At 36.8% G+C, this 13854-nt stretch overlaps 3 protein-coding genes across 4 annotated transcripts; all 3 read right to left on the bottom strand.

Moving 5' to 3' along the window:
- Positions 1–276: 276 nt before the first annotated feature.
- Positions 277–2678, bottom strand: LOC140778558 (NAD(P)H:quinone oxidoreductase-like). The gene is made up of 3 exons (XM_073123349.1): positions 2518–2678; positions 2219–2413; positions 277–838 (listed from the first exon to the last, which is right to left on the bottom strand). The coding sequence occupies exons 1-3, from the start codon at positions 2621–2623 to the stop codon at positions 516–518; spliced, it is 624 nt and encodes a 207-aa protein (XP_072979450.1). The 5' UTR covers positions 2624–2678; the 3' UTR covers positions 277–515.
- A 2320-nt stretch (positions 2679–4998) lies between these two features.
- Positions 4999–7899, bottom strand: LOC140779103 (phosphatidylinositol 4-phosphate 5-kinase 6-like). Its single transcript, XM_073124071.1, has 8 exons — positions 7553–7899; positions 6894–7058; positions 6634–6799; positions 6426–6542; positions 6139–6332; positions 5954–6051; positions 5780–5861; positions 4999–5346 (listed from the first exon to the last, which is right to left on the bottom strand). The coding sequence occupies exons 1-8, from the start codon at positions 7831–7833 to the stop codon at positions 5064–5066; spliced, it is 1386 nt and encodes a 461-aa protein (XP_072980172.1). The 5' UTR covers positions 7834–7899; the 3' UTR covers positions 4999–5063.
- Positions 7900–8809: 910 nt separating this feature from the next.
- Positions 8810–13240, bottom strand: LOC140778169 (hydroxyproline O-arabinosyltransferase RDN2-like). 2 transcript variants are annotated; one of them, XM_073122752.1, is made up of 9 exons: positions 13171–13240; positions 12335–12877; positions 11688–11755; positions 11311–11512; positions 10963–11060; positions 10778–10847; positions 10592–10663; positions 10307–10420; positions 8810–9291 (listed from the first exon to the last, which is right to left on the bottom strand). In XM_073122752.1, exons 2-9 carry the CDS (start codon positions 12746–12748, stop codon positions 9226–9228), a joined length of 1104 nt encoding a protein of 367 aa, XP_072978853.1. In that variant the 5' UTR covers positions 12749–12877; positions 13171–13240; the 3' UTR covers positions 8810–9225. The 2 variants fall into 2 exon arrangements, with proteins under 2 accessions (XP_072978853.1, XP_072978854.1); XM_073122753.1 differs by having other exon boundaries at positions 13105–13181.
- Positions 13241–13854: the final 614 nt, after the last annotated feature.

The raw sequence follows: 13854 nt of genomic DNA on the forward strand, positions 1-13854 counted from the left end.
ATTCTCGTAGGTCTTTCAACTATTATACTATTGACTTTAATGAAAAAAGAAAAGAAAAAATGAGAGGAAACATTAGATCTAGGTAAATACTTTGCACTGGTGATATGGGATCCGTCCTTTGATGTCAGACATCATATTTGTGGAGCCCATCAAATTAGTAAATCTTATTTCACCTTCCACGTCTCTTAGTCTTAAGACGAACAAACATTAAAATTTGATTATGTTGTAGTAACTTGGAATAGCTAAATTTGGACTTTGTAGACAACTGTATAGAGTAAATATAGTCAACGGTTACCATTTAAGTTCTTACGAGAGCACTTGTCTCGTAACTATGACTGATGAAGATGCTGGATTATATAAATATTACACTTGAGACTGTTAGGTTTCATGTTTTTTTTTCAAATGCAGCATCTTCGACCTTTATTTAATACCTTGGCCAAATCATCAAATATGATACCCACAGTGGCAGAAGATATTGGGTCAATCTGACAGTAACAAAAATCTTTAACACAAATTCATCCTGATCCTGAGTCTTCACTTCTACCCTGCAGCCTACGGGTAAAAGCCAACAATGACAAGAGGATTTTCTTCAAACGTTCTTTAGTTTCTCTATCAATCAAATTGCCATCACTATCAAATTTTTCCGGAGGCTGGAATGCGTAGACAAACAATTCCGGTTTATTGATGAAATGAAGATCTAAGTAAACTCCAACTTGCCGAAGATGGTATTGTGCTCTTCCTCCTCCAAAGTTTCCTCCAGCACTTATGATAGCAGCAGCCTTGTCTGCCCAACTATTTGGGGGTCTAGATGCCCAGTCAATAGCATTTTTCAGAGGTCCTGCAAAAGCAAAAGAAAGTAAAAGACGATTATTTAGGAATTAGCTTGAAGTACTTTCTTTTCAATAGGAAGAAATGACATGGCGGTCTTATTTATAATCTTGTATTAACAATCATCACGGAAGAGTTGAATTTTTCAAATTACAAAATAAGATTCTCAATTATCATTCTACGATCAAGGAGTTGTTAGCATTGTGCTAGTGCAATTACAAGAATCATATTGGAGTGAAGAGAAACAGAAAGCATCAACAACCATATAGATCAGTTATACGGATTACACTTAGCTAATAGATATCAGTCTGATCAAATTATTAAATCAACATTAGTATCTCCAAGAAATATGAAATTTTCTGATCTCAAGATTCAATGAAATATATTATGGGATGTAAAATAAGGTTAAAAAATGGAAGCCACAAAATGTGTACGGCAAACAAATTAAGCAGGCATAGGTAGCTGAACAAGTCCAACCATTTAGAACCAGCATCCAGTGGTTGATTGGAATAACCAGCCTTATAAAGCATTTCATCAGCCATGATATGTTCCAAACTAGATATGCCCTTCTTGAAAATGAATAAGTTCCATATTCTATCAGGAACTGAAGACAAAAAATGAATTAAATCATGTAAGATAAGTTGGAGATGGGATGGGCATAGGAAACAAGCAAACAGTTTTAGAGAAAATGTGGAGCGGGACAAATGAAGCATAACATATTTATCATTATAACATGAATCCATGTCGAATGAGTGTAACAAGACTATTAATGACTTGCAGCAGAATGGAGTGCTTAACAAATCAAGGTCACATTGCTAGTGGGTGAACTTTCACATAGATCGCACTGTTACCGACCGTGATAAAGGCATATACAATTTGCAAGCAATCTTAATTATCCTGAAGACAGAAGTTTATGCAGAAAAACAGAAGGTTGAAGTAACAATAATTAACAAAGCTCTAATTTTTTTCTTCAAGATTTTGTTGACCTAGTATCCCTGATTATTCAATAATAGTACATTCCTCGGCGAACACAGTTACATATGCAATTATCGACCGCATTTTTAGTACATTCATTATGATAAAGAACAAATTTTGCTTCTTGAAGGCAAAATCATTCTACATTTTAGGTAAAAGGTGTTAGATTGACTGAGACGTAATTCATATATCTTTTGAAAAAAAAAATTGCTGACATAACTCTTGTAATTTTTAATTAGAATGTGTGAGAAAATTGTTGCACCAAACAATGCTTAGTACTGGTCATCAGATTCATGTAAACCCAACTATAGTCAATTTCTAGTTCACTTCATTGTAATATGATTGAGATACTGAGATTCCAAGATTTATTCATGAAAAAACTTCAAATAAGACTACGAAAAGGGGAATCCGATACCCGAGAGGGAGTAATTGTACTCCGGAGAGGCGAAAAGGATGGCGTCGGCCTCCCGAATCTTCCCACGAAACGCCTCCACGGCGGGGGGATACGCGCCACCGACCTCGAGATCCGTGTTGAGAAAGGGCAGCGAGGAGATGTCGATGAGCTCGATCCGCATCCCCTCGATGGGCTCGCCGTCGCAGATCTCGATGGCTTCGGGATGGAGAAAGGAAGACGAGGAGAAATGAGATCGAGATTCATGGTTTAAGAGAAGAAGAAGAAGAAGAAGAGAGGAGAAAGGGAGGGAGAGAGCGTGCCGGAACGGACGAGGCCGCGGTTGAACGAGGCTCTGCGGAGGGAGCCACAGATCGCTGCTACGTTGATCACCGGCTTCTTCCAAGCTGCGGACGTCTCACCTTCCATGCTCGCATCTCACCAACTTTTTCTCTTTTTTTTCGCCTTTTCTTATTAATTGTCGGAATATTTTTAGTTTACACCCTATCTTTTGCTCTTATCATCGTTGGCATCCTACCCATTTATAAATTTCACTTAGGAGTGATTGACTAAACTAGTTCTAAATTTTATTTATCAAAATAAGTTACTCCTTCAACTTATTATAAAATAAATTTATTTTATGAGTATTTCATATTTTTACACAAAACACTAAATATTTGAACATTTAATTTATAAAATTTTATTTAAATTGATATTTTAGCACTTAAATTAAAAAAATTATTTTTATATTAGGAGTATTTTTACTCTAGAGGTAAAACGATTATTAGTTCAACATAAAAATTAAACTCTTTCACTTAGGCCTTCTAAATTATTATAAGTATTTTTTTTTTAAGTCTAAGTGGACAAAAAAATATAATAATAGTTTAAGGAGATCCAAGTGAATTATTCCTAAAAAGAAACACCAGAATGTACTGTTTACTTTAACAAGCCACTATACATAATATATCATTAACTTTGTATCGAATACAAAACGGACTCCTAACTAGTACTGCATCAAACTGCTACTCCTCCCAGTAAACTGTAAGCATATAGATACTATTGCAAGCCATAATGGATGGATCCATGGATCGATCTACTACTCTCTTCTCATGAAGAAGAAGAAGACGCATCGGATTTGTTCATCTTGGATTTGGTGTTCCCAAGAGGTAGAGGTGGTGGGCGTTTAGAGTGAGCGTGGATCCCACCGTTTTGTCCAGTACTCACCATCACAGCTGCTTCCACCCCAATGCCGCAAGCAGTGGCATGATGATGATCAGCAGCCGCACTGCTACTACTCTTGGATGCTTCCTTTTCGGCCACATTGAAGTCAAGAGGAAGAGCTTGAGAGGCTTGTCGCCGGTGGCCAGACATAAGCTACCTAGTATTATTAGACCGCAGTGAGAGAGAAAGACCAAATTTCAAAGTTTATTTATTATAAGTTCCTTCTCACTTGCTATTGCCTTTAAATAGACAGACAGAGAGAGAGAGAGAGAGAGAGAGTGGCTTATTGTGCCAAAGCCACCATTAATATATATACGTTAAATTGGGTCATCCATGGATAGAATATCGAGAGTACGTGTGTGGCTGCGTCTCTCGATGTGACCTGACTTCCACGTGGGACGAGCAGAGACGGTGTAATGCAAATGACTCGTCACCATCCTCTCTAGGGGAGAGGGATGACTTTGGAACCTCTCTCTTCAAAAGATACCTGGTAGTTTCTAAGATTATCTCACTCTCGAGTTAATCCTACAGTCAAACTTCTTCCTTTCTTTTCTCTATTCTCTAAAAGTAAATTAAAATAAAATAATCACTAAAGGATCTAAACTTAATCAATGTTAAGTATTTCGGATGTTTTATATCATGAAAATTAATAATAATTTAGAAGTCGAGGTATAATTATCTCTTTTTCTATGCCTTTTGACTCGTATTTCACTGTTTAATTAAAAGTACAACACTAGGGTGCAGCATTCATGCATGCATGATCATTTGGGCCCCCCCCCCCCCTGATCCCCTTTGTGGAGTAGGAAATGAAAAGAATTGATTAAGTCACAATACAGCTCGTAGACAGGAGTTAGAAAAGGAAAATAAAAAGGGAGAGGAGAATAAGTGGCATACCATTTCATACAGACAAGCTGCATGGCATCAGCTGATCGACTTCTATCTCACTTCTTTCAGCAGAGCATTGTGACTATTGCTATGCAATATTGGCTCAACTACAAGACCCAGTATCTGAAAAGGCAATGGTAGCTGGATGGATGATAGGAAGAAAGTCAAGAAAATCACACATTTCAGATTCAGATTCAGATTGATATTGATCGCCGTTATTGCATGCCGTCTGAAAATTAATAAAGCACAGATTCAGATTCATAGCTGCCAATAATTCCTGTACAGTGTACTTTTGAGTCGCTAACAAAAACTCAGAATTTCATCTAAAGATTCTGAGAAGATAAATGTTTACACAAAGACTAATATCTTGTACATGTCTCCTCAGGAAAATCAGTTGCAACACTGAATCGGCTAGACATTTCCACTTGTACCTTGATTAATTATATGTAAATGCTATCTATAGTTATAAAAAAATTAGTGAATTACATATATATATATATATATATATGTACTTGGTTATATTTACGGGCGGAGAGAGCTAGGTATACCCAACCGATCGCCGTGGGCCATGAGCAGATCTCAGGTGGCTTCTATTTGTCATCCTCCACCTATTAGTAATGGCTGAAGCCCCATTGACCTTATTGACATAAACAACTGAATTGCTGACAAGCTGAAGAAGCCATGCAGCCTGGTGGAGGGTGAACACATTCAGTTGTTGAAGTTTTTGAAGTGTTCTTGCAGAACTTGCACCATAGGATATTTTTCAGGTATCTTCTGTGAAAGCTTTGCATATGAAATCACGGAAGCGCTTGGAGTACTGTTTTGGATCAACAGCTGATATTGATGTGGGATCATACTGGATAGACTTGTATGCATGCTCAAGCTTTTTGCTGATATCATAATCTTGGAGTATATCTATAATCCCAAAATATAATACCACGTCATAAAATTTTCCTGTGGGTTCACCAATTAGCTCGTAATCGTCCGTTCTATTTGTCAGTTCCGCCCTAGCGGGCATGTTTGAACCTAGTTTGATTGTAGCCCACCTAAAACAACAAAAAGATCATCAGACAACAAAACTAATAGATAGATACATGATCTTTGATACAGAACTCATGATTCGATACTAATCATGAAGATGAATTCAGGGAGGTAAATGTTATTGTCAAAAACCAACGGAAGATTACAGATAATAACCTAGTGAAGGCATGTGTCTAAATTATAAGTACAACGGTCAAGCCCACAGAACACAGAGACCTGTCGGATTGCATTTAAACTAGGGTTAGATTGTTAATATCAAATATTTTGTAGACATACATGTAACCAAATCCCCATCCATATGTGCAAACAGAATATCAATTCAGACCCTTTACAGCTCACAGTAATCTCCATACACGGACACTACATCATAGATGTTTGAACAAAAATTACAGGGGATATGAAATAGGATAATTTTAAAAAATAGAAAGAGGTTAGCACCTATTTAAGTCACTGAGAAACTCATCCATGTGTACTCTTGAAAGGCCCTCACTTTTTGTTACACGCTCGGCATCTGCAGTACCTTTAGCCACGGGCAATCAATTTTTTCAGCTCTACATGTACAGAAGGCCAAGAAAATAACTTGTGGTAAGGTAACTAGACTTGAAAACCGACCTTCAGGTAAATGGATATCTCTAAAATGTACGCCAACCAAAATGCTGTAATCCATGATTCGCTCCTGCTCGAGAAACTCACAATCCCTCTCCACTTGCCTGTAAAAGCATGCATTAACTTCTCATCAGAACTGAATGCTAGGATTCCAGATAAAAGAAACTGGGGTCAAAGCAAACTCCAATTACCTCTGAAACTCTTGAAACCAAGATTTTTGCAATCGAAATATAAGATTAAGATCAAGGTCCTTTAAAGTTGTGTACTCATTGATCTCTTCGTCTGGCTTATTAGTCATTCGACCATGGGAAGATCCCTTCAGATCAAAACGTCTATGAATAGCATACTCAGAGCAGAATAGATTTCCCATAATAACAAAACGAACCTGGTAAATTGAAACAGCAAAAAAAACCATTAAATTCTCGTTTGGCGTTATGAATGTATCACTAGGAAGCATAGTATCATAATCATTTCTAACTTTCTTCTGGGCAGAGCCGGCTAATTTGACACAGTGCAACCCAAAAAACTTCGTAACTAAGGTATTCTCAAATGCACGAACATGGTTATAATAGGCTGGAAGCATCCTCAGAAGAACCTGTGCAATGATGAGTATGTAAAATTTCAGAAAAGAAGCATGTAGCCTTTTTTCACTTAAGGAATGTCGTTAGAAGAAACAGAAAGGTCACCTTTACTTCAGATTTTTTCACGGTCTTTATCATGTACTTATCATCATTGGTGAGGTAAAAGAAGCTTCCACTTTTGCCAGGAGATGAGAGTTCCCGAAGAGCATCATTCCCACAGAGGGACATCATATAATCAGCTGCATCAACCTTAAACAGCCTCCGGAGTGTCCTGTGTGATCAAATCAGAATATGATATGTTAAGAAACCTGAATGAAATTAGAATTTACTGAATTGACATTTACTTAGAATGTGTGATAACCAACCTGAAGACCAGGGGGCAATAATCCTTCCATCTAAAATCACACGATTGATGTGGAGGTGTATATTTAGATCCTTCAGGAGGAAATCTTGTCCATATTTTTTCCTTGGGGTCAAAGGCTGATGCTTTCAGATCAAATGTTATTGGACCTTGTCTGCCTGCAGCATGCCTGTGTCACCAGACCAACTAACAAAGTTGTCATAGTTATGCTCAAAGAAGCATGAATGTAATATCCAAATTAATTCCAAACAGCAAGTTGTATATTAAGTTCTTTAGAAAGGATGGGGAAAACACATTGGAATAGAGCACGCAATTCATTTATCATAAAGTCATCCCCATTTACAATTTAACTGCACATAAAAGTAAGTCAACAATTTGTAGATGAACAATCTAGCACAAATTAACCAAACTATCCACATTCTTTCCAGGATCTCGATCAGATGATGGATACATTTGACTGTCAAGGCATGATACACATTGTTGGCCCACCACCCAACAGCTTAACTTTTTGAATCAATTGGTTATGAAAATGGTAGCAACGACGAGACTTTCCTATCACATTGGCAAATAATGCAATATAATTCTTTCCTATTACTATTTTTTCAGATGTTAACACGACACAGTTATGATTAACACAAAAAATGACCAGGGGAAGCAATGTACCTGATGCCAAGCTGCAGATTGAGCATGAGCTCATAATTCTTATGCCCCTTGGCGATGGTCTCCCCCTGCTTCCTGCGCCCATGGATTACACCGTTGCGCTCGGAGTTGGAGGAGGAGTTGGAGGAGGAGGTTGTGGTGGCGCAGTCGTCGGAGGGCGAAACGGGCATGTGGGAGAAGAGCGAGAGGGAAACGCGAGCCTTGCGGACGGTGGTGTCCCACGCCTTGGCGAGTTGGTGGTCTTTGTGCATCTCTTCTCTTAGGTTGGCGATTCCTCTTAGCATCAATGGCGACGACCCATTTTGGCAAAGGAGGAGTCTTTGGATGCGCACAGAGGAGGAGGAAGGGAGGAGGAGGGAAGTCAGAGGAGAATGGAGGGGTGGTGGTGCTGCTGCTGTTGCATTCTTTATTTTACCTTTTCTCTTTCTTTCTTTAAATAATAGAAAACTTTTCTTTTTTCAAAATAAAAATGCATATAACACCTTATGTTTATTCGAAATAATTTATCTTGCAAATCCTTGACTAGCTTCTTAGGTTTGGACCATAGATTTTCTTAAATGTAAGGTTCTATATGCAAAATTCCCCTTATTTATTAATTTTGTTTTCCTTCTAACCGTTTTAGACTTCAGAGGAGCAATTTGGTGTTTTTGGCTTAGCCATTTTTGGCTTTGTCGGCTATTCTTGTTCCTAAGTTGGCTAGCAACCTCAAGTCCCCAACAACTAGGAGGGAAAAGGTTAAAGGGCAACCTTCATGGATCTTTCAATCTTCTTACACTAGGATTTAGTGAAATCTCTCCTTTAGAAATGGTTTTAATCATTTAATAAATATTCTTTACAATCAATTTGACATTGGAAGTCAAAACTTAAATTAGTATTGTGCTTCTTCTGGTTTTCTTAATGGGGGCTTTTGTAGTTTAATTAGGATGCACCAGAGTCTATTATTATAAGTTAAAATAAATGTAATTAAATTGTGCAAGACCCAGTTTGATGACTGGGTATAAGATCTAGAGATTGATTGCAGCCCACCTTTTAGCAGACCAAACAGTTGGATATGTTCTAACTGAAAACAGAACAGTAATGTGTTAGGCTCTTTGTGCATGTTCTTTTAAGTAACACTCGCTATCTTCTCATGTATTATATTATCTTCTTTCGGGATTCAATATAGGACGAAATTTAGATAAGAAGATATATTTTCTTTCGCTTATTCTCATTATCATAAAGAGATTTTGTCTTACAATTTCTTAAAGAGTTGAGTTTCAGCTTACTCTTCTCTACAGTACAACAAGATTCATATATTCTAAGTAGAACTTAGAAAACAGATGTACTACAAAAAATTAAGGGAAGAAAGAAATAGAGATCTTCATAGATTTGACATATAGAAAACAAAGTGATTGTTTTCTGAAAAATGGAAAGCATAGACACCTAAAAAAGCTATTCCTCTGTATGTATGAAATGTAGAATAAACGGAGTACTTTACAAGACTGATTCGAAGAAAGCAACACGAGGACACCTAAAAAAGAAACGGCTTTTACAACTGTGAGTTCCTCCACCAGCTGAGCTCTTTCATCTTCTGTCAACAAAAATAGCATCTATCCTTTGTTTCTCTAGGTATTTTTCCTCACGGATTCTGTATCTCAAAAATCTAGTTTACTTTAGCCGCATTTCTATAACTGTCATTATCTTCCATCATCCCATCCAGGTATGTTGGCAGTCGCTTCATTCACCATTTTGACCAGAGTAACCTGCATCATATCAGGACGAGTGTTGAAACCAGAAATCAGGTGACATTGATAGTATCTGATATTGTGAACTGTCTTGCCAGGTCAAACCATTAAAACCCTTCAGCATGATTTTGGTAAGGAGAGCCAAGGTGTGAAGCCCATGCATGATTAGACAATTAGACAATGCGATGCAAGCTCAGATCTTTTAAACAATGTAAAATAGATTTCTATAATCTCGCTCTTGCTATTAGACACACTATCTCCTCATATCCTCATAGTCACGATAACTACCAGTATTTGCATGGTCATCATATTCTAGCTGCTATAAGCTAGAATATTCTCTAATGTCTATTACTTATCAGGTTTATTTAGCTTTCTAGAGATACTAAATGCTTTGTTCATTTCCTAGTGCACTTCTAATCTACCTCGAAAACTCCTTTGCGATTGCCATCTATGATGCCATGACTCCTAAAAGGCGCAATCAACAATAGCATGCATAGAAACACATAAAACTACCCTAGAGTATAGTTGTTTCTTGTATCACTCCTCAAGTAAGCTAAAGAGATACATTTATAGATACATGGAATGCATTTATAAATAATATCCGACACTTTCAGAATTGGTTGACGTTCTTTACCTACGTCCAATTTACTGTTTGAGCCTATAAGTCATGCCGTAAACATACAAAGTGGCAATTGCTACCAATTAATGACACCTACTATGTCATGCTCACAAGAACCATGAATATTTTAGCAGATTTTCTCCTAAATCTACTAGATGAGGATCAAAATGTAACACATAAAACAATAATCATCCAATATGCATATCCCATGTGAAACAAAGAAACATTGAGCTTTACTAGGTAGACTTCAACAGAGTGTGCTCCAAAAATCTATTTCAAATATCCCAGTACATTAGCAGGAAGCAATTCTTAGGAATGAACTTTTACTAACTTTATTGCTTCAGAAAAAGATAAAGAATAACTAACAGCAATTTATCAAGGTGCTCTGAAAGAGTCCTATAGTCATGGACATACCACACTTTCAGGAACTCCTGGAGGGGGCAAGGAAAGATTTCTTGGTGGTGGACCACGAAGATGTGATCTTTTGTCAAAGCGCCATTCCCCAATTTTCCCATAAGTTAGTTCACCCTGAGTTCACACAATCCACAATCAATAATCCACCAAGAACATGACCAAGAGCTCACTAATCTTGCAGACATGGTTGGAGTCATTCAAAACAACAAAAGCAACGGCAACTTCAATTGTTACTGACATAAACTGGGAATACATCTATACATCGATATGATTGCGAGTAGTTACCTTTAGAGAATAATCACATCCATAAGTAAAGTGGATGATAAATGCTTTCCCCACTTTTAAGTCCCAAGGAGGCTGCAATTGCCATTTTCAGGGCACTCAAACACAATTGAAACCAGACAATTGATATGTTTTTATACACAAGAAACATGAATATCAACTATTGGAAAAGCATGCAGTAGTTGATACCTGTATCATAAAATCTTTATGAAGAATATGATGTACACCATGCAATGCACTCGCAACAGCATAAGCATACCTGTGATAACAGTGCATACATCAAGATGAAATAAATCAAATCTGTCCATGTATTGTATGTAAAACCAAATATATTGAGTTAAAATTAGCAGATAGTTAATGATATTAATTCTCACATTTCTAACACCCATCCAAAAGTTTTGTCCGTCTCTGGGTCCTCTTTCATTTTCAAAGATATGTTCATCCAAGTAGGAGCAATTTTCTCCAGCTGGGACTGAAGTGAAATCAATTGCATGAACATGCAAATGCAGATAACATCAAGTTATAAGGTATAAATTAGAACAGCAGAAATATGTGAAAATGAACAGTTTCTACTTAACTACATCCAAAGAGATTGCTCTGCAGAAATATAAGGAAAAATAGATCCTTTAGCATGCTCCAAAGTTAACAATCTACAATATCTTGGCACAAGCATTTCAATCAGTAACACTGTAATGGAGACCATATCTGCAATTAAAAACTACCTTCTGAATAATAGCAGGAGAATTGCCAATGGGATCAATATCTGTTACAGGACCCTTCTCTTCTGGATAGTACTTCCTTATTAACTTTTCATGTTCAGATGGCTTAATATAGAAGAATGGAAAACCTGCCGGGTCATTTCCACGAGCCAAATTAGGTAAAGGTTTCACAAAGACGTGATCTGGTTCTGCCATCAGTATATACCTGCAATTGTGTATATCGAACATGAAAAACATTTCAACGTCATGGAACAAGAAGACCTTAAAAACAAGAGCAAGCAACCAGCTAATCCAACATGCAAGCGACTAGCATTAATAGAAGAAAAAAAGAGGAAAGTAAAAGCAAGAGAAAGCAACCAGTTGGATTTACATGGACTTACTCCTCCTCAATCTTTGCTTTTTCAAGCCATTGCACAAAAGCCCAAGGCCTATTCAGGACGACATAACCCTGCCACAACATTACAGAGAAAACATGAAACATGTTGATTACTAACTTAAAAATTACTGGTTACTGATTACAGCTCTAACTCCAATTTGGTCAACTAAAAATTATCAAGTGAATGGTACAGTTTTCTAATGGAATTTCTAAAACTTGATATAAGAGGGACAGAATACTTGGATATTTGTCAGAAATGTCATCTTTCGGTGACTAATTATAAGAGTAAATAGTTTTCATTCATCGGTAGACAAAAGACTGGTTGTGTTCTGAAATTTCATAATTCCTCAGATAAATCCAGACTTGCAAAATATTGTGGTGCAACAAAGCAATTTTATTTTCTCACCAAAAGATATTACCAGTTGTGGGAATTGACTAAAAAATAAGCACACAGGTGCTGCTACATGATGGATCATATAGATTGTCCACTAGACTTGCATTTGAACAACGGCTACTCAGAGAAAATGGAGATTCTATTTAGTATATAAATAAATGATCTAAAAGATATGTGTTCAAATAAATACCAGCAACAACAACAAATTATAGCTCAAGCATATTCAAGGAACATCTTTGCAATGGAGATATCCTCACCCGATCCATGCCAGCTGGGAGTGGGTCCACTACAAATGTGGGGATCTCTTCCATCAGATTATCTGGACTTCCTGAGTGTAGAACACGCGTAAAACCTCCCATCTCTGACCCCTCTCTATCCTTCATATGCTTATACCAGTAGTACATTATCCGGCACTGCCACTTGCTATACGGTGCATCTGTTGCCGTGAGGGCCACATGGAAGGGCCTCCTGGGCCCCGTCGATCTCTTCAATTCCTCCGGCATCTCAACAATGGGATCCTGAATCGTGCCATCCGGCGATTTCTGCCCCTCCTCACTTCTCTGGTTGTGCATGACCATTGCCAAGAAGTTGTAGGTTAAGAGGAAAGAGATAATTGTGATGAGGACCAGGAAGAACGAGGTAGCTTTGCCCATGCTCTTTCTTCCATTCATCTTTAGCTTCTCAAAGGCTCTTCTCTCTTAATAGAACCAGGTTATTCTACAAAGAACCCACCAATCCAACAAAACCAATGCCATTCACAACAAATTGGTGTATGAAAGGTGATGACATTCGCTCAAATCCTGCACATTTCATCAAAATTACAACCAAATACAACGCATACAACAAAAGAAAAAGCCGCAATCTTTAATGAAAATAAACGCCAGAACTCCTATTTACAAAAGGACCCAGATCAAAGAAGCGTCCCAACATTACCCTACATCTTCTAAAACTAAACTACTGCATGACATTGCATAAACCCATAAAATTCAACTAAAAATAGTTTGGAGAGAAAACACTAAGAAGATACCAGCATAGGCAGAGAGAGATACAGAAAGAAGGAAGCCGAGAAGAGATAGGCAGAGAAAGATCAAACCTGAAAGAAAAATGGCGTTCGCCTCGATTCCACGGCGTAGCGGCGACTCGAATATTAGCAAAAGTCAAAGACGAACGGGAAGGCAAAGACTTTTGAAGGGAATAAATAGATTAAGTCGATACGTTTTCTTTTTCTTTTCTTTTTTTTATTTTTTATTTCTCAGCTTTTAGACGGAGAGAGTCTGAGAGAAGAGAAAAATAAATTTAATTTAATTTAATTTAAGTAGAGGAAAAAAATAATATATTTATTATTATACCTTTTAAACTAATATTAATCAATAAAATAAATCTGCATAAGCTCTAAATATACATCAGATTGCTCTTCAATAAATAAAGTTATTATACACGAGCTATCTCATATATATAATCATTAATAGAATCTGTATAGATAAATAGTATAATAGAATATATAGGACCATATTTATAACATGATATATAGATCACAAAATACTCTTAAATACATTCATATATAATCATTAAGATCTTATTATGTTCAATATTTAACGTTCCATCTCTAAATTAAAAGATAATCTTAGTACCTTTAATTAAGCATTTTAAGGCTAAAACATTAAATGGTGTTTTAAATTTGTATTTTTAAAAATAAATTGAGTATTCTTTATTCTATCATACTTTTGGGTTAAGATTAACTCGGAATATTTTTAAAGCATTTAAATTTAAAAAAATT

The sequence above is a fragment of the Typha angustifolia genome, chromosome 15 (assembly GCF_048772165.1).
Source record: "Typha angustifolia cultivar Huaian chromosome 15, ASM4877216v1, whole genome shotgun sequence".
NCBI classification, from domain to species: Eukaryota; Viridiplantae; Streptophyta; class Magnoliopsida; order Poales; family Typhaceae; genus Typha; species Typha angustifolia.

Coding starts and splice junctions, on each gene's coding strand:
- LOC140778558 (XM_073123349.1), bottom strand. CDS start 2,623: ATGGAAGGTGAGACGTCCGCAGCTTGGAAGAAGCCGGTGATCAACGTA. Junction 2,414..2,517: donor CCGCGGCCTCGTCCGTTCCG/GCACGCTCTCTC, acceptor TCCATCCCGAAG/CCATCGAGATCTGCGACGGC. Junction 839..2,218: donor GTACAATTACTCCCTCTCGG/GTATCGGATTCC, acceptor TTGCTTTTGCAG/GACCTCTGAAAAATGCTATT.
- LOC140779103 (XM_073124071.1), bottom strand. CDS start 7,833: ATGCTAAGAGGAATCGCCAACCTAAGAGAAGAGATGCACAAAGACCAC. Junction 6,543..6,633: donor TGAAAAAATCTGAAGTAAAG/GTGACCTTTCTG, acceptor ATCATTGCACAG/GTTCTTCTGAGGATGCTTCC. Junction 5,862..5,953: donor AGATATCCATTTACCTGAAG/GTCGGTTTTCAA, acceptor CCGTGGCTAAAG/GTACTGCAGATGCCGAGCGT.
- LOC140778169 (XM_073122752.1), bottom strand. CDS start 12,748: ATGAATGGAAGAAAGAGCATGGGCAAAGCTACCTCGTTCTTCCTGGTC. Junction 11,513..11,687: donor AAAGCAAAGATTGAGGAGGA/GTAAGTCCATGT, acceptor ACACAATTGCAG/GTATATACTGATGGCAGAAC. Junction 10,421..10,591: donor GATGTGATTATTCTCTAAAG/GTAACTACTCGC, acceptor GTGTGAACTCAG/GGTGAACTAACTTATGGGAA.